Raw genomic sequence first — 20232 nt, 5'->3', positions numbered from 1 at the left:
CTCTTCCAGGCTGGGTGTTAGGGAAATATGGTGATAAACTCTCTACCTTCACTCACACGTCATTCTCTCTCAATCCGGCTAATAATCGAAGTATCGATTGACGTCAAATGAGCTTAGTAAAGCTCAAATTGCAGATGTAGAACGATAAACTCGGTATACAAGTATATTTAAGGTGATTTTTCGAAAAACAGCAAAATGCAACTTTCTTGGCGATAGAATCCAATAACACAAAAATATCTAAAATATTCATTGTATATTTTTTCAATTTTATGGAAGAAACACAAATTTTTTATAAGTCTGACAGATAATTTACATAAAAACAGACAAACAAAAAAAACGTCATAAAATAAAAATTTGGGCTTAAGAAAAAAAAAGTGACACTAACAAACGAAAACAAATAAAACCAAAATTTATTAGGGATCGCGTTCAAATAAAAAACGCAAAAAAAATATTAACAAAAAAAGTTGGTTTTGTAAATATCTTCAAAGTGTAAAAAGTGCCTAAAATTCTCGGATATCTATTTATTTATATATTAATTCGGACATTTGTTATTTAACGGATAGTAAGTAACCAACCTTCTATCTACCAGCTAAAAAATATCAACACATGTTCAAAGTTTTCAAGATAAAACATTTTTCTCAGAACTGCGATTATCAAAAGTGGTTCTAACTGGTTCAGTTCTGGTTCAGACATTCAAGATCTACATCAGCTCCACAAATAGAATTCTTAAAAGTATAATATATGCTTGTCTATGCGTAAATTTTCGTTTATAAGCACTGCTTTAAAACATATAAATAAAAGTTTAAAAGGGGTTAAAACTAAAAAAAAAAGTCCTCGAGAAAAACCTAAAAAAATTAAAAAGTCAGAGAAAGAGAATAAATTTTCTAAAAAAAACAGAGAAAGAAGACTAGATTCCAAGCTAGTGTTATCTGTTGGTCGATCCTTTCTTCTGTGGTGATGACAGCAACTGTGACGACGTCACGTTAGACTGGTTATTACTCTCATATTGATATCTCCGTCTAGCATTGAAAGCAGCTAGTCTAGAAAGTTCGATTGGTATTTTTCTTGGTTCAGTCATTTTCATCCAAGCGAAATTTAAACATTCGTCCGCATCAGGCCGCGAGGTTTGATCGCGTACTAATAATTCTTCAATAAAGTCTTTAGCTTCGTCCGAAATTTCGGCGAAGAAATCGTCCGGGAATGTATATCTTATCTCAGTGACATTTGCGCATGCACGTTCACGATTGTCTGAATAAAATGGCGACACGCCGCCCAATAAAACGAAAACAACGACTCCGACACTCCACATATCAGTAGCCAGACTTATCGTATCTCCGCTTACGATTTCCGGTGCTAAAATGAGAAAAAAAATTCAAATTTAAAATATGAAGGTACTTTCCATGAAAGTGATTTAAAGAAAAGATAAGGAGTCGGATATATTTAGGACGTCAATGCAGTTATATTTGAATGAGTAAGATCTTTAGAAAGTTTTTTTCTGATTAACTGATAAAAAACGAAGATTAAAAGAGCAAAGACCATTATTTACCTGCAAACTCCGGGTTCCCAGACAACTCATGTTGATATGGAACTCGTTTATTAATGCGGACAGCATCTCCAAAATCTGACACTACTACGGACGGTGATTCCCCACCGGTCAGTAAAATGTTTTCCGGTTTGACGTCGAGATGTGCGATATTATTTTTGTGTAAGTAGCTGATCGCTAAGAGAAGTTCTTTAACGTGTCGGACGGCGATTTGTTCCGTCAAATTGTCCATGATAACGATGTGATCGAACAAACGGCCTCCCGTCAACCTGCAAAACGAAAAGCGCATCATAGTTTAGTTTTAGTATACATGAATTATACTGGAATTTCAAGAACTAGCTATCGCATAGAAGCCAAAAGAGTTTCAAAGAGTCCAAAATTAAAAATGACTTTAAAGCCTATTAAAAAATGGGTTTTCGAAATTGGTAAAGCGAAAAACAGGAAAGGGGTTTTTTTTGTACCCAGCCAAGAAATGTCTTCGAGTAAAATTTATTGAAATTGATTCCAAAGATTTGACTTACAGTTGTTCAACGAGGACCAGTCCGTTTGGTGCGTCATAGATCTCATGTAAAGAAACGATAGCTGAGTGGTTCAACTCTTGTAGTATAGCTACTTCACTCTCCACAGTCTCTTTCTTCACCATGCGGCGTCGTACGATTTTCGCTGCGTACTCTTTATTTGTTGATTTTTCTACGCAACGTTTGACGATCGAGAAACGACCTCGGCCCAGTTCTCCGCAAATTTGGTAGTGGTTTTCGACCTTTTCACGCCATTTGATCTCGTGTACGTTACGACGTGGTGAGGCTGTAGAAGAAATAAAGTTTGAATTAGTTAATTAAAATGTCACACTCTGTGATACAAGGAGTCTCCATAACTCGAACACGCACGGGGAATTGAAATTCGTTCGAGTTGTGGAGTCTGATTTAAAAGACATTTTCAGCCATGTTTGGTTAATATCTTTACTTATATTCAATGATATACTCGAGGTTCACATCAATTTTAAAAAACGGACACTTTGTGGAACTTACCAATATCACCAACACAGATTGGATCTGACGGTTCACTCTCCACGCTATTGCCTTGGTTGTTATGCGCCGTCACTAAAAATCTGTACGATTTCCCTGCGATCAAATTCTCAACGGTCGTCCGCGTGTCGTGACAAGCGGCAACGGCCATTTGCCAGGTGCTACTTCCCAATACTTGGTACTGTACCGTATACCCTGATACCGGGCAGTTGTCAATGTCGGAAGGTGGATACCACCGGATGTCGAGCGAAGTTGGCGTGACCGAAGTGAAAAAAGGTTTGGAAGGTGCGCCCGGTTTGTTTTCACCACGTACCGTAATTTTTGCCGAGTATGAGGCAGTCCCTAAATTGTTACTAGCCGTTACTGTGTACGTCCCCGTATCGGAAACCTCGGTCGAGAGAATTTCGAGGGTACACATAGAGTTCTTAAAGTCGATTTGATATTTGTCTCCGGATTGAAGTTCGATATGGTCGTTTTTAGTCCAGATGACGTTCGGCGTCGGATTCGCTAATACCGTACACGTTAATTTGACGTGAGTCGCTACTTCAACGGTGACGTCGCGAGGTAAGATTTTGAATTCGGGTGCGACTTCGAACGTCGATTTCGGGTCACGGTGAATGATGTGTTGAAGTTTTTCCGCTGCTTTGGCGTTCGCTTCTTTCGCCGCGTCATCGTCAGACGAATCGAAGTTGGATTGCCAGTGATGATGCAATGTATCGAGGACTGGTTTCTCTGTGTTCGATGTGTTCGCTTCTCCGTTCAACTTCTCTTTTTCCTTCTTCTTACGTTTGAGAGATGCCGTTCGGAGTAAAGTTCCAGAGCTAGAAAGAAAAAAAGTAACGTTTAGAATGCTGCTAAGGATGGTGAATACATTATGGTATTCTTGTAGAAGTGACTCTACCTAAGAATGAACAATGACAACCAAATTACCCTTTTTTGAAAGATCGAATCATTTTATTCTGAAAGAGTAGTTCCACACCCTCAATCACACCATAAAACTGTGTTTTCACATCAGAGGAAATAATTGTTGAGACTAGTAGTCCATTATGGACGATCTGCTACTACAAGTTCATTTCATTTGGAAGGCCTTTCATTTTGTGAAAAGGTGAAGAAAGGTGGTAGAAATGAAGAAAAAATGAAATTATTGAAAAGAACAGCGAGTATCTTTAAATTATTTATCAAGAGTAGAAAAAATATACATGTTTTTATAAAGTTTATTAGAACATGAAGCTTCACTCTGAATGTTAGTACCTATCTCTCATTTCTTTAGTGACATATTGTCCACTCCAAGGAAAGGCAGAACCGTTCAAACAACTCAGAGCTGCAAATTCCGATAAGATTTTACAGGGTATTTACGATTCAAAAGGCCGATTATAATATTTTTGGAGAATAGTGAAGATTTCTTATGGAAAATGCGGAATTGAATCTCTCGGCAGGTGCAATTAGATAAACTTTCTAGATTGTGATCTCGTTCATCTCTCTAATGTTTCATTATTAGATAAACATCATTAGACAAATTATAATCTCCATTATACAAGAAAAGGGAACGCCGATAGCAGGTTCTTTATTTGGAACCAAAAAGTTAAGAAAACATTTATATATGTGTCAAATTAATTTGTTTTACTTTTGTGAAAATGTATTTCTCATTTTTATCACTCAAAAATCGAAGACAATATTTAGAACAAGTAACCCCAGTGAGTCACATATAGAATGCCGGTCATAGAAGTACTATACTAGGAACGAAAGTGTTTAAGCCTTGATAGAGAGCCACGAAAAGCAATCAAAAGGGGACTTACTTGACTTTCGATTTCTTTGCTTTGTCTTTTTTGTCCTTCTTATCACCACCTCTGAGAAAATAGAAGAGAAAAATATTCATTAAAATGATTGCAACGTCGTGACAAATTGAGATGTCATTTCTGACATAACGGATAATCCGAAATTTCTAATCCACTATGAGGGACAAATCAAGTCATATTATATCAAGTCATTTTTGATATTATTCAAATTTGACGAGGACTAAATATTCATATAGGAGGAAAGCCTGGAATATAAGAAAATCAACATAAGAAAAAATTTGCATTCGTAGTGCAGAATTCAATACATTTATATCCCAACCTTCTAAGTTTGAATTTGATCCAGAAAAGACAGGAGGTTGTGATCATTTGATCTAACAACCGGTCTTCCATGTCTGACAGTAAGCGCGGTCGTTGTGTAAAAGATAAACCACGCGACCGCGTGGCTACCACCGTACTGACGGGTGGGTCCACCGTGGTGGTGGTTGCGGAGTGCTTTTCCACAGAGGTCATTGCCTGTCAGTTTTTTTAATTATTTTATATTGTAATTTGACAATCTAAAAAAGCCAGTTAATATGTTGAGAAAAAATGATAAGTCTATCTCCTCAAATGTATCCAATCAAAAAATTATCAGTTGGTTTAACACTACCATCACAACTCAAACATAAAATAATTTCAGACAATAAAGTCAAATGACCGTATCAATCGATTGAAATCCTCAAAAATTAACGGATATCGTATAATATCAAACTCCTCCTCGTTGACCAATCAGGCAATCAGGATGACCGTAAAAAACACACCAAGAAAAAAGTATAGGTGTAAAGACAAACTATTGATCAACATTTTTATCATAATCTTCAACCATCATCATTTTCACGCTCATTACTTTTCCAGAAATTTGTCATTATTAAGAAAATTCCAAAAAAATGACGAAAAGGACATTAAATCAAGATTAATCTACAATTACTAAAAAAAGTTCACGCTTGACTCATACAACGGTTCAAAATTAATGTCAATCATTATCAGGGTAAAATATTTAAGAGTATTGACAAACTTTTACATGAGAAAAACACACGGACGAACAAAAGAGAACTTTCAACAACTCCCACTCGTGTTCGTATTGTAGTAGCAACTACTTCATTACATCATTCGCCCCTCTCAACGAAGGAAAGGGGACAAATATCGTATTTCGCATAAATATACAATATCAAAAACAATCAATAACTCAGGAATAAATGGTTTGTTGACAATGCAAATAACCTGAGCACATAATACCACTTCTTCTATGAAACACACTAGACGTGCAATATTTTGGCTTGACGTTATTTTTGTCGCCCGCTGAATTCTTTGATGGTAAAGTGTGACATTTTTTACATTTCAAAACACTGATTCTCTAATACCAAAAGAATCAGAAAGAATTTGAAAATTCTGGCACGGAAGTTTGACAAAACTTTTTTAGGTACGGCAAATCCATACAAAAGCAACTGTATTTGAAGTGAAAAATACAGAAACACATCGGTCGTGGATATCGCTAAGGTTATATTGTAAGGTACAACTACAACACCATCATCATAAAACAATTGAAAAGTCTCTCCTTCTACACAACCAGCCAAGCGACAAATGAAGACTTGACACACAAAAAAATCATCAATGCCAACTTTAACATGCATCAGCCATCAATACTATTTACTCACACACAAACCACAATTATTGACGTCAAGTCACCGAGTGTAAGAAGGTTTTCGGTGACAGGATTAAATGGAGAGATACCAGTTTGTTTACTGAATAACAGTCGTTTGTATCCATAGTTAATCCAAAAGCAATCATAAACAATCCAAATGCAATTACAAAACAAACACAATTTAATGCGATTTTAGTTGCAACATTGTTTTCTTCAAGATAAATTATAATTGGCTTCGTTTACGACAAACTTTATTAAGCAGACAACCTAGTTAGCGTTAAATTACCAAATTAGACTACAAATTAGCGAGAGACTTAAAGAAGATTTGATGGCGCTTATACTTTTGCTATTGTCTTCGGAGACACACACAGCAGAGGCTAATTTCTTAATTGTAGTACATTCGCCAAGCTAAATCAAAAGATATTATTAGCATGATACAATCTGAAAGTGTTTGGAAGTGGTGAGTTATGCAACGAACACTACAGCATAAACAATAATCTATACAGTCAGATAAGTAGCCAGTAGTTATTGTAGATACAAAACAAGCGTTTTAATATTAGTTAAACCGTCACCTAGTCCCTTACAAAAACCATTATTCCCTCTTTTGAGTCGCTTGGAGAAAACAGAAAATCCCCTTTCAAGAACCAATTAGAATAACTTGAATCACAAACTAAGAAATCTCTCAAAAACATTGAACATCAAAATTTCTCCCACAACTACTGAACGCTGAAACCATTCTTCTCATGATAGAGTCCAAAATAAAATAATATGCATATGTAGTTGTATCGCAACAAAACAAAATACTTATCAACTTCTTGATCTATACTACTTCAAAATGTCAAGACCACAGAAGTAAGATGTACACTCCCCGCTATTTTTAGTGTAAAGTGAGTGGTCAATCGAAGTTCGCTTAACAACAATAGCTTCTGATGATTATAAATGATTAAATGATAAACTTTTTCCACCGTTTCGTCACGGCCGTGTCATCAAGTCATTAGCATTTTTTGAGTAATAGTGGAGTCCCCTACTCCAGACTTCGTTTTAATCATTTTGAATCTGCTGAATCGAAAAATGTTGGCTTCTCAGAAAGTTTAATTGTCGAAAGTTGACGAGAAAAAAGAGGGAAAATGAAATGACAAAATTGATTATGGCATTGACACGTTTTCGCTAATTATATCACATAATTAGGCTAATCGAATCACGAGACACGCGCTCTTTTATGGACTGGGTAACACTCACAGGTCAACAGATGTGCATAAGGTTGGGATGCTTAGTCGGATTCTGTTAAGTACAAAAACAAAAACTTCACCGCTGCACACTAGATTCTAACAACAGCAATTGACGAAAGATGTTCGAATGTTTCTTTCTGAAAAGAGGGTTAAAATGCATATGCCAACTTTTCAGTGCCGCTGAATAGTAGATGGAAAAGATGTCAGTTGAGTCAACAAAACCGATACACATTTTTATATAAGAACATCCAAAATTTTTGAAGCTTTGAGATGTTCTTAACTTTTTCTTATTTTCGCCATTTTTTGAATATTTCTGTCTATTTTCCTTTGAAATCGGGTACTTTGAAAGGTCCGCTAAGCCTTAAAATGTTCTTAACTTGTTCTTAACATTTTGGCCATCGAAGCCTAGGGATCTTCTCAAAAATATAATCGATTTTCGATTATTAAGTTCGATTAATGATTCGACTATTTAATCGAATAGCTGCCGTCGTTTAGTTGAATAGCTTCGACTATTTAATCTCCTATATTCGATTATTTAATCCTTGTATTCGATTAATTAATCCTTTTTCGCTTATATCTTAGGGATCCTCTCAAAAATACCGAATTTCGGTAAAATGGTTTTCGGTTAAATTCGGCTGCTTGTTTTGGACAATTTTCCCACCCATCGCAAGTGAAAGAGGATAAAAAATGCTAAAAAATGATATATAAAAAAGTACAGGTTGTAATCCGATTTTTTTGCCTTGAAGTTATGTCTTTTTTCAAATGCTGTAACGTCAGTTTTAACTTCACGTTTCAATGGAAGCGCAATTTCGAAAAAGAATCCCTTTATTTTACAAATCACCGACACATATCTACTCATTCTCTTTAGCATTTTTTACCTCCAAAATAAATAAAACTTACTGGTTATCCTTGGGAGTTTTTGATATCCAAAAATGAATCACCATTAATAAAAACAAAGTTTAGATAAATAAAGGCTCCCATCGAAAACTGAATTTCGAAGGGAGGAAAGTCTGTAGTGAAAACTGAAGCAATAAACAAAGCATTCCATTTCCATACATACATACCTCTTACAACCATATCTCTTCAATGTAATAAATTTTATAACTTTCTGTTTTCAAAGTCTTTTCAAAATATGAATAAGATCAGAATATTTTAGGTTTAATTTTTAGAAAATGTTTTCTTCTCAAAACCAAACTCACAAATGAATTCAATGTTTTGATTGCAACATTTTCGAATCTTTCGAATGCGTGACGCAATTTGATTTGCAGAAAATAGAACTCGCGCGAAAAACAATGCAACGACTTCATTTTTTAGATGACAAAAACTGCAACATCAATTCTGCACGATGATTCGATCTCTTATCTAGCCATTAAAAAAAACCTGGATGTAAAATTCGAATCCATTTTTGCAAACAGAATAATAGAGCATGACGTAACTTGTAAGAAAAAAATGTTGCATTGACCATTCAAAACGCCATGATTGACGTTTGCGAACAGAACAATAGAGCAAAAGAATGTTTTCTTCCTGCTTTTATATGACGTAATGACGTATTCTTGATCTTGTGAGCGCTCTCCCTTTTATCCTTTTATCTTTTTTTTGTTTTGCCCTTTTTGATTTGAACATGAACACAACGATGGAGTGCTATTTTCGAATCGAAAAACAATAACAAAGAGAGGTTGATAACAGAGGAAAGTGTGTGGAAATTAAAAAGATAGAAAAAGATAGAAGTACTTTATCGTGGAGAGATCGTGGAATTGTTATCCAAACATTAAGAAACTTAAAGATGATGCGATAATGTGATTCACAAAAGGATTATTCTATCATTTCATAATTTATGATGCCCCTTGGTAGATCAAAAATCCTTAAAGGTAAGAAGAATTATGCAGTCATTGGTTGATTTGACTACGGCTTTTTGAAAATATTTTTTCTTCTGTCTTTCAAATCCACAGTAGACAAAGGCTTGTTTGCGCTGTTTTCGATCTACGTAAGAAAAAATAACCGATATTCGACTATGTTTTGGAAAAAATTCGATTATATTTTGGAATCAAAAGGATTAATTAATCGAATAATAAGATTGAATAGTCGAACCGAGGGGACTAAATAATCGAACCGAGGGGACTAAATAATCGAACTGAGGTGACTAAATAATCGAATTTCGATTGTTAAATAATCGAAGTACTTCGATTATTTAAGCGAATTTTTCGCTTAAATTCGATTATTTAAGCGAATTTATTTTTGAGAAGATCCCTTATGTTCTTATAAAATAAACGTGTATTTTAAACACATTCCAATAACTTCTTTATAGCAATAATATCCGACTTTCGTAACCCAGGTCTGTTACCAGATATAAATATTGAATTCTGCATGACGAATGGCCACATCCAAAAATAAGTGAATAAAAAGGGACTGTCCGCACTTACCCGACACTATCTTGTCGTTTGACTTTCGAATCTCCTTCATTCTTTTCTTTTGATTTATGAAGGATTTTGGATGGCACCAAACCTTCACGTTCTTTGGTGAAACTTCGGACACGGTAAAAAGTAGCGCTCTTTTTGTCACGGTGTATGAGGTAGACGATTTCTCCTTTGTGCACAGATAATTCTTCGGATGAAAGTGCTTGGTAATTCTCTGTCACCATGTAACGTTTATGCTCAATCTGAGGTGAAACGAGCAAAGTTGATTTACATTTAGGTAAGGTCTAGCCTAGTTAATTGAGCCCTTATTTACAAGGCTAAGACACACGGCTTACAGTAATGTAGCTTTTTCGGCATTTCAAAGAAATATTTATCTACGGATTTTGAAGTTTGCCTTGCAATATTCAGTCACAACTAAGGATCGGATTAAACCAAGTGACTGAATCAATCTAGCTTAGATCTTAGGTTATGATCGGTATAATGTGATAATATCATCCGGCTTAAAAAGCCATCGGCAAACGGCCTGGTTAAGGGTGCATATTGAACGAAATTATAGATTAGATCAATTTAAGCACTTGACTTATTCTACTCAATCATAGGCTAGTTACTGGAAATACGAATTTGAGGTCAGAATATCTACCCTTGAAAAATCACCCTAGTGATGATGACTTGATAAACAACGCAAGCCTCTTGGCAAGATGAAAGTATTAGATACGATGTTTTCTTTGACTCGAGAGTTTCAAGTGGATCAGGATATGAGATATCTTATTTTTGGAGCTTTCCTAGTCTTTCTTATATCAACACGCGAGTCCAAGCGAGTCATGATAAGTATCCCATAAGCTAAAACCTTTCCAGGACGTTACTAAGTAAAAGACCAAAACACAAAATTTGACCTCGATTTATAAGAGATAGAAGAAAAGGCTCGATCAGGGATAAGAAAAATGAAAGTATGTTTTGAGCTGTGTTTAGGGCGTGATGAGTGATGCCACTGAATCACTGCTTAGAAATTATTAAAGAAATAATAGTTTGCAATTCTTTCGAAATTCAATAAGCGATAAAGATCTTATCAGGAGTAAGGAATCAGCAACAACGACCGCAAAAAGTTGCAGGATTTCATAAGAACGTTTTGAAACCTTATTTTGATAAGCATAAAAAATTGTCCGAGAGGAGATGACTGACTAGGTCTCAGCCAAACGAATAAATAATGGCGTGGTCTCCATAACTCAAACATTTGCTCGAATCATGGAAATTTCGAGTTATGGAATAAGATTTATAAGACATTTTTAATTGAAGCGACCAGAAAACTTGCTCGAATTAAGGAAACATTTGAGTTATAGGAGACCAGAGAGACCACTAGAGAGACCACTGTAATTTCGACTTCAGTTTTCAAGTCAGCGGGATCATAGTAGGGGAATTAACCGAGGACGTAGTTGAACTAAAGATAAAGAACATACCGTTGGTTTGGAGAGGTCTTCATTAGAGCCTTTCTTCCCTTTCAGTTGATCCAAAGGTACCAAATTAACATGTTGTAACGAAGGAATGATTTTGCCCTGAAAGATGAATAGAAACAATTTCAATAGTTCAAATTGCAGGCTTTAAAACCGTACAAAGTAGCAAATCTAAATTGGGGAAATTTAAAAGGCAAGGAATTCAAAATGACGGTTTAGAATAAAGATATAATAGAGGAAGCAATGTGAATGCCACTTTAAACTTTGATTTCAAAACATTTTGAAGATTAGCCTATTCATCATTCATGAATAATCGACCTCAAATACGTGGGCGTTCTGCAATCTCTTTGTTTTAAAAGGCTTCAACCAGACAGAAAGTACAAAAATCACCCATCGAAAGGCTTTAAAGATAGACGACTTAAATTTGACCTTTTCGGCCACGTGAAATTAAAAAGTAGACATTAATAGATCCAGTCTTATTTTAATAAAGCGGAGTTTGGAAATTACAGTTTGAATTGTTTTCAATCACTTTTGAAACAAGCTCTGTTGAAATATTTAAACAGGTTCATTTAGTAGAAATTTAATAATTTGTTGGAGAGCAATTAAGTAAGAATGTCTTTAAAATCGAAAGTGTTTGCGTTTTTTGAAACACGATTCTATAATTTCTCTTTATGGCGTTCCACAATCAGATGCTGAAATGACAAGTTTGACTTTTTCGCTGGAAAAACTAATTAAGTCCAAAGAGAATGTCGTTCTTTTTATTGTTCTAGGAACATTGAATACAATTTAATTGCGATGTCATTTCCCAACGGTTCTACTAACCGAAAGGAAAGGTAAAAAAACACGTGAGGCATTTTTCGAGTCAATTCTTTCACTTTGACCGATATATATTGTTAGTTTTGATATCTTATACCCATAAAAACCTCAAAATTGAATTACATTTTATCTATCATTTCATCGTTGCGATAAAAATTTAAAGGGAAAAGTTTTTTTCTAGAGAAATGCTACAATGGCAAGAGATGAGAAAATCCAATGATTGCCAACATAAATATGTAGACCATAAAACCATCAAATCTTTAATGACATTTTTAATCACTTTAAAGCATGCACATTAATTACAAGAACCTTATTTTAGTATCCTGAAAACTATGCGCCTATAACGGAATCGAACTTCAATGAAAAACCGGAATTCCGAAACGGTTTACATATATGGAGAAGAAAGATCGGGATAGAAAAAACAATGAAAGGAAGATTATATAAAAATTATAATGATATGAAATGACTTCCTTAGTCAAGCGGTTCAGCTTGTGTACGGATTGAAAAACAACTTTGATTCATAGTAAATGTAACAAAACGCGCAATTTAAAAGCGGGTATTGCGAGCATGTCTTGCCCTTTACTATAAAAGCGCATATCCAAAATTAGCAAACAACGTTATTTCAACGTTCATCCAACGTACAGTAATATGAATGTTGTAAACGTTAGATAAACGTTGAAACAACGTTGTGTGCCAGCACGTATAGGTATTCATGTCTATGTAAACAGCATTAAGAACGGGATCAAAATATTGAAAGTCAAGCACGTGAGAGAATAAAACAAGGCACTTAGGGCTTAAATAAAAGTTAATAAGATATTTTCTTTCGCTATAAAGTGGTTTATCAAGCAGTTTGAGTGCTCAAATTAAATCCACCCAAAATATTTCAGCAATCTACAAAATTCTTCAACCTTACCTGGTGACGTACAACAGAATATTCCACAAGAGAATTCGGCCTCCTCTTTTTCGTGCACCGCCCTGTACCACCTCCATTCAAAAGCGGGCGGACAAGGGAAGGAGAATATTTTGCGCCATTTTTACTAATACCATTACCACCATGAAAATGTTTCAAATTATAAAATTTGTATACTAACAAAGTGGTGTCGTAACACGAAGGTCTTACCATTTTATCGGTCAACTGTGGACGACCTCCGCCTCCACCGTTCAATTGAATATCATCTGAGTTGAAACTACAATCAAATGAAAAACACAAAAATGTCAAAAATTATACAAATAATTGCCTCCGTCGTAAAAAAAGTGTCAGTCATGCACTTGATTAATCAATGAGGGGTGCACTCCGTCGTAGGTGATTAATTGGGATACACGAACAGTCGATTAAGGATAAATTCTCTACGATGGAGTTCATATTAAAAGGAATCAAAACCGCAGGACGCGTGGTCTTTTATTTTCATTAAAGGAAAAAATATACATCTCCCGTGCGCGCGGGCGCTCAAAGGAGAAAGCATACTGTGCCCTATTGAACGACTCATCGCACTTCGTTAAGGATATAACACACTATCTACAGATAATCGTGTAGAAGCTCTTAACAGGGGTCTAGCTATTACACCTCTTTTCGAGGAGAAAAATAGAATTGAATCGCTCCTAACGATTTCTAAGCATCGCTTTATAGCAGCTTTTTAATACATTATAGGAGTACGAATTATAGGGAACCTTGTTAACACTTTATCAGCATTTCAAAGACGAAATAGACCGGTAGAAAATACATTGTTAGCACTCTATTCACATTTTGTTTCGTGTAAATGGGACCTTATTAAATCTCTGTTTACACTTACCTGCTGTTGCTTCCGATACTCTGACGGCTCACTGAAAAAAAAGAAGAACAAGCAACATGCTGAATGGACCTACCTGATAATGAAAGTTAGATAGCAATGCGAAAAGAAAAATGAAAAAAATCAGTCAGAAAATATAGCGTTTAGCGAAAATACACAACGCAATAAATTCATCATTGATTGTTGATGGGGGGAGAGGGAAGGGTTGTAGGGAAAAAATAAATATGAAGTTCTGGTTGCAAAAATCAGTTTTATTGACAATTGAATCATGCTTGATGGTGAGCATTGTTATCAATAATGTTTTTGTGTGAAAAACTTAGAAATATAAGGAAAAAATCCAATGAAAATCTGCAAAAACGGCGATTTCCGGCATTTTCAAACGGAAAAATTTTTTTCTCAAAAATCGAACTCGGCCATGTTTTGAGCATTGCGAATACGCATCTTTCTGCAAAAAATCAGAAAAAACTAAAAATGAAAATTCGAGAAAATGTCAAAAAACCGATTTTTCCGACATATTTCCGGCATTTTCGGCCGGAAAAAAATGTTTTTCGAAAATTGGGCTCCGTCACATTTTAGGTATTGTCATATTTCATCAGTGTGCAAAATTTCATAAAAAAATATAAAGTACAGCTCGAGAAATTCAAGAAATACTGTCTTTCCGGCGAAAATAGGTTGTTCAGGCGACTTTTAAAATAGTTCCGGCTTCAAAAATCAATTTTATTGAAATTTGAAACATGCTTGATGGTGGGCATTGCTATTAATAATGTTTTTGAATGAAAAAACAACCAATTATATGGAGAAGTTCCAATGAAAATCCAGAAAAACGGCGATTTCCGGCATATTTCCGGCATTTTCGGCCTGAAAAATTTTTTTCTCGAGAATCGGACTAGGTCATGTTTCGGGCATTGTTAATACGCATCTTTGAGCAAAAAATCTGAAAAAACTAATGATGAAATCTTGAGAAAATGCCGAAAAACCAGTTTTTCCGGCATATTTCCGGCATTTTCGGCCGGAATTGAATTTTTTCGAAAATCGGGCTCCGTCACAATTTAGGTATTGACATTTTGCATCAGTGTGCAAAATTTCATGAAAAAATATAAAATACAGCTCAAGATATTCAAGAAATACCGTTTTTCCGGCGAAAATCGGCTGTTCCGGTGATTTTTAGAAAGTTCCGGGTTCAAAAATCAATTTTATTGAAAATTGAAACATGCTTGATGGTGGGCATTGCTATTAATAATGTTTTTGAATGAAAAAAACAACCAATTATATGGAAAAAGTCCAATGAAAATCCAGAAAAACGGCGATTTCCGGCATATTTTCGGCATTTTCGACCGGAAAAATTTTTTTCTCAAGAATCAGACTAGGTCATGTTTTGGGCATTGTTAATACGCATCTTTGAGCAAAAAATCAGAAAAAACTAATGATGAAATCTCGAGAAAATGCCGAAAAACCAGTTTTTCCGGCATATTTCCGCCATTTTCGGCCGGAAAAATTTTTTTTTCGAAAATCGGGCTCCGTCACATTTTGGGCATTGCCATTTTGCATCATTGTGCAAAAAATTAGAAAAAACTAATGAGCCAATCTCGAGAAAAGCTGGTAACTAACGGACGGACGGACAAAGGTTAATTTATAGGACCTCCACCCCACCGGGGTAGGTCCAAAAGTCAATGAATGATTTGGGATTAGTAGAAACTACACTTAGCTCATTTTTGTGTTTTGTTTGTCTGTTTGAAAAATTATGGTTTCTGAAAGAACGGGTCGGAAGTTTTGATGCGTTTTTAGAAAAGTACATAGTGCTTTAAAGGGGACTGTGTAAATCTAACATTACACATTCTCATATGATTGAGAGGGCTTACAGAGAAGGAAGTTTGATAAATCTTTGGTCCACAGTGGGATTAAGAATGGGATGAAAGGAGAATGTTTCAATTGTTTGGTCATTAATCCCAAGTAAAGATTTTAGGCCTAAATCTTATAACTTTGTTTGGCTTTGGTCAGAAAATTGATGGAGAAAAAAAGATTCGAGGGGTAAAAAGTACAATAATAAGTGAATGAATGAATGAATATGAACAACACATTACAAGGAACGAAAGAATAAAATTGCACGACTTTTTTTGACACAGACTTCAAACACAATACTGGATAGAACTATTAATCATTCCCAGAATTCATGACGTCACAGTAAACAAATGACATCATCATAAATTGGCACAGCATGTATACACGAGAGCACGCAGAGCATGTTGTATAGACACAAGGAGTATTCTATGAATGATTTCATCAATGGACTAGTATCTGTGAATTGCCAGCACCACAACGAGGTTTCTTTTCTTAGACATACTGTGAGTTTGGAACAAAAATAACCTGACGACATTGAAATAAACACATTATTACGTAGAGAAACGCAACAACAAGCTACAAAACTGACAAATTACTACGTAGATAAAACAAAGCTAAAGTAAGAAACGAGGGGTGAGGTGGGGTTAAAGACTAACTTAAAAGTTTATGTTTTAACTAAAATTGAAGAATTAAGGGAGCAAGGGAAGTTTATGACAGTAAAATAAGGGCTTCACCTACAATGTTACTTGTCTTAATTAGCATTATGTTACAAGCACTACACAGACGCTTTACATTTAAAACATTTAGTTCAAGCATAAATAGAATTATATGGATTCTTCAGATAGCTAGAATACCAGTCTCATAATAAGCCAGGGAAAATGGCATAGAGCTTTATCGAATACTGGTTATAAAGGCAATTATTTTAAATTGAGTGTTATGCCAAAAATCTGAAGTATTTTTTCTTTGATTTAAAAGGATGACTTGTAGCCGCGCCAATAGAGGAAATACCTAGCATTTCAGTAACAGGATAGTTAGGGTTTAATATTATTTTACTGATTGTGTCCTAGCTTTAAATCCATCATATTTTGAGCTGATAAGTGGACTCGCAATTAAAAACAAATAAAAAGTTACACAAACGATCAACATTAATATTATTTATAGCCTTGCTTGAAGGCATATTTCTTCTTTTAATGACCTTCTCTGTGGCCAATTAAAAATACATTAACAACAAGCAATTCACAATCAACTCTCAGCATTTTTATGTAGTCTAAAGTTTTTAAACATTGACTGACAATTAACATTTACAAGTTTATCACTACATTTACTTTAACGGTTTTAGTTTATTGTGATTGGTAATTAATTAACGAAAAAACAACATTTAGCGAGACATTTTAGATGTTTAGTTTAGTTGTTACCTTTACGATAAGATTTTAGAGCTTTCGTAACAGCTTTTGGTGGGCCTAAGCGACTGTTTACGTTGATGCCTGTAAAAATATTAGTAATGTTATTGTTTAAAAGTACAATGTTTAAGCTGAACCTCCTGATGTGTATGACCAGGTCTCATAAAAGTGGATGTCATCTAAAACTACTGTCGACGATGACTGGGTAACTTGATGGCTAAAATATGGAGAACTAATCTAAAATTCTGTTCCAGAAAGCTAATCCTCTTGCTACATATAGAGTAGCTTGGAGCTGACAGAATGAATGCACAAAAAGTTAAAGTTAAAACTTAAGATAGCAGAAAGCTTTAAGTTGTCAAGGACAAACGGAAATCAAGTAGACGGAAAACTTTTGGCGGAAGTTGGCCCAATGCAAAAGAAAACAAATGATTCAAGTTAGCAGAAGCATTGAGGGGTTGCAAATTCATATTGCATAGTTAGGTTATCTATGTGGTAATCTCATGCTAAAACTTTTATAATGCTAACTGAAAATTTATATTTAAAATTGTTCATTTCGATGAGTAAGTTGATGACAGAATTAGCTTGGATAAAAGCAAAGAAAATGAGAAATTTAGCCTTTATACCTTTTCCATGCTGGTCCTCCAATATCCTTCGAATGGAATCGATCCAGGTTTTCTTGGCGGTGGCGTTCTGGGCGGCCATGACGTAAATATCTGAAGATCCGTCCTCTTTCTTACTCCAGATGGCGAGTTTACATGGATCGTCGTCGAAACTGGATTGCGTTAAACCGAGTGTGTGAGTCTGAAAAATATGATGACAAAGACAAGATTACAATACAGTTTGATCAAAAATTGTAGTAGTGTTGTGCGAAAAATAACGGTCGAAGATCTTTAAATTAAATCATTTCCAAATTTTACTGACCGAAGATCTGCAAATACAAATATCAGTTACCATAGTTCAATGCTGGTATAAGTAATTAAAAATGGTAGCCACTGGAGACCCGTTGGTTACGATTTCTTCATACATTTTCAGAGAAATTTAGGCGTTCGGGAAAAGGCGGCTTACACATATCCACACCATCCCACCGTTTTCGATCAAGCGAGAATCGACTTTCCGTTGACAAAAACGTTCCTTGTGAAAACCCGCTAACGAAAGTATTTATGCTTACCTCGATGGAGTATTGGTACATGTACGCTTTCAAATTTGTTTTTCGTTCGAATGGTTCACAAAAGATGACCATTTGTTCGAAGAGGAACACGCGGCGTTCAGAAGAGGCCTCTTGAAGCTTGGCATTCGCTACGTATAATGTATCTTGTATCAGAAGTTTGCCTTGCTCATTCAAGTTATCCTGAAAAATAAGAAAAGAACAAAAAAACAGTAAAGTGAAAGTTCCTCAATCGACAGTTTTTCCCATACATACTAAATTGCGTGTGAAACTTCTATCAGCGAAGTTTTTCTATTGTGAATACAATGTCCAATCTACTATCAAGAAATTTCTTGATGTTTTTACTTCTTGTTTTTGTTTTCGTAAAAGTAGCAGACACCCGATTTGATAAGAATCTGTTGCAAACTATAGAAGCAGCCTGATAAGCAATCAAACGTCTTCCTCCGATAGTAAAAATGAAAAAACTTCTAACAAATAACATTTAGTACGAGACACAGAATTGAAAATACGAAAACAAACTCGCTTTGCAGTAGAAATGCAGCTTTAGGCAAAAATGAACCAAACTGTCGACATCTAGGTCTCCAAACTAATTACAATGGCCAAAAAATAAGCGGCGGAGAGCACAAGATGTGTTTCTTAATAAGGAACTAAAGACCTAATAACCTGCACTCCACCACACGATAAAATTTGTATGAACTTCCAGATGTGGTTAAAAGTCGACATTAATATCACAGCATCGATTATCGCGCGGTCTCATTATGTAACTAAGAGCAATACAAAACAACCCTAAACAAGTGTATATATGGAAACCCTGACCTGTGGCTCTCAGATTAAAACAATGGCAGAAATACAGACCAGGCGATCTGATGAAGGGTTGTGCGTAATTTTAAATCGAGAGTATGGTAGCTAACAATGAAAAAATTCAAAAACCAATAGCAACTGAAGATTCGCCAGAAAGCTAAATTTACGAAAACCTACCTTGAAGCCTTCCAGCATGCCAATATTCATGACGTCGTCTGATTTCTTAGGTATACTTTGCATGACGTGTAATGCTTGAAATAAGAGGTCCGTATTCAAGCCAGCTCGTTGCGTGTATTTGATATAGTCTTTCAAGACGGTGTGATAGTTCATGATGCGAGATATAGGCTTCATAAGGTATTCGTCCAGGCTAGATTTTAGTTGTAATTGATTGCTGATATCAGCGAAAATATTGGGGAGGTGGTCGTGAATGAGAGTTGCAGAACGTGGTTTGTTTGCGCAGTATTGTATGTAGTGTTCGAATTTCTTCTCCTGGAAACAAACAAATGTAAAATTGATTTATTATGAAAGTTGAACTATTCTTTAGCGCACCTTATTTAGTAGCATCCTTCCTGCCCGCCAACAAACTTAAAATTGAAGCCAAGCTTTTTATTTATAAATTAGTAAACAAGGAAGAATTATAATTCACATTCATGTCCAGTTTCCAAGTTAAAAAACAAAAATTGGCTTTCACTAATTCGAATTCCAACCGTAAAAGTTTCTCCTTGCCGAAGAAGAATTATAGAGCCTAAAGAATGATGCGAAAAATAAACGTACGGATTTTAAGAAGACGTTGGGAAGATTTTCAGGTGTGGATTCGCACTGTTGAAGGTCTTTGATGAGCGTTCCTTTATGGAAATCCAAGATGTCGGTCAAGTTGCCGAAAATGATTCGGTCACGGTTCTTTAATTCCTCGGGAATGTCGTCACGTTGCAAGAAAGCTGGTCGATATTTCTGGAAAAAAAGAGAAAATTGATCCCCAATAAAGTCTGACTTTAAGATACCATGATTTTTGTTACGAAAGCAAGCAGACTGGAAACATGAAAGTAGACATCTTTCCGTCGGTACTGAACGGCCCTGGGGCCCTGACGGTACTATCAAGGATTTTACACAGAGTATTTGAAAAAGTGGGAACGTAGAAAAAGTAAAAAACTTACCAGCTCGATGAGTTCGAGGTCGTTAATATAATCGTTTTCTGTTTTGATAAGTTCACGAAGAACAGTCCTTAAAAAAAGAAAGATGAATAAATATTCAGTCAAAGCAAGAACGAAGAAGAAGACAAATTTCGAAAACT

At 35.3% G+C, this 20232-nt stretch overlaps 1 protein-coding gene across 11 annotated transcripts in view; it reads right to left on the bottom strand.

Annotated features, from left to right (window-relative positions):
• Positions 1-238: 238 nt before the first annotated feature.
• The window catches only part of LOC136805057 (kalirin-like), an 88041-nt gene continuing 68047 nt past the window's right edge, over positions 239-20232 (bottom strand). For 5 of the 11 annotated variants that reach the window (XM_067061602.1, XM_067061596.1, XM_067061601.1 and 2 more), the window contains 15 exons: positions 20096-20162; positions 19716-19892; positions 19119-19430; positions 18144-18323; positions 17599-17776; positions 16991-17059; positions 13740-13770; positions 12863-13136; positions 11140-11235; positions 9692-9927; positions 4365-4415; positions 2572-3389; positions 2065-2347; positions 1547-1812; positions 239-1353 (listed from right to left, as the gene is read on the bottom strand). In XM_067061602.1, the coding sequence (XP_066917703.1) occupies positions 926-1353; positions 1547-1812; positions 2065-2347; positions 2572-3389; positions 4365-4415; positions 9692-9927; positions 11140-11235; positions 12863-13136; positions 13740-13770; positions 16991-17059; positions 17599-17776; positions 18144-18323; positions 19119-19430; positions 19716-19892; positions 20096-20162 (3466 nt within the window). In that variant the 3' untranslated portion in view covers positions 239-925. The remainder of the gene's footprint in view (positions 1354-1546; positions 1813-2064; positions 2348-2571; positions 3390-4364; positions 4416-9691; positions 9928-11139; positions 11236-12862; positions 13137-13739; positions 13771-16990; positions 17060-17598; positions 17777-18143; positions 18324-19118; positions 19431-19715; positions 19893-20095; positions 20163-20232) is intronic. The other 6 variants (XM_067061600.1, XM_067061604.1, XM_067061607.1 and 3 more) reach the window with 3 other exon arrangements.

The sequence above is a fragment of the Clytia hemisphaerica genome, unplaced genomic scaffold, assembly GCF_902728285.1.
Source record: "Clytia hemisphaerica strain Z4C2 unplaced genomic scaffold, Clytia hemisphaerica genome assembly, whole genome shotgun sequence".
Classification (NCBI taxonomy): Eukaryota; Metazoa; Cnidaria; class Hydrozoa; order Leptothecata; family Clytiidae; genus Clytia; species Clytia hemisphaerica.
The sequence above is the reverse complement of the archived record's forward strand: the minus strand, read 5'-3'. Positions and strand labels throughout refer to the sequence as shown.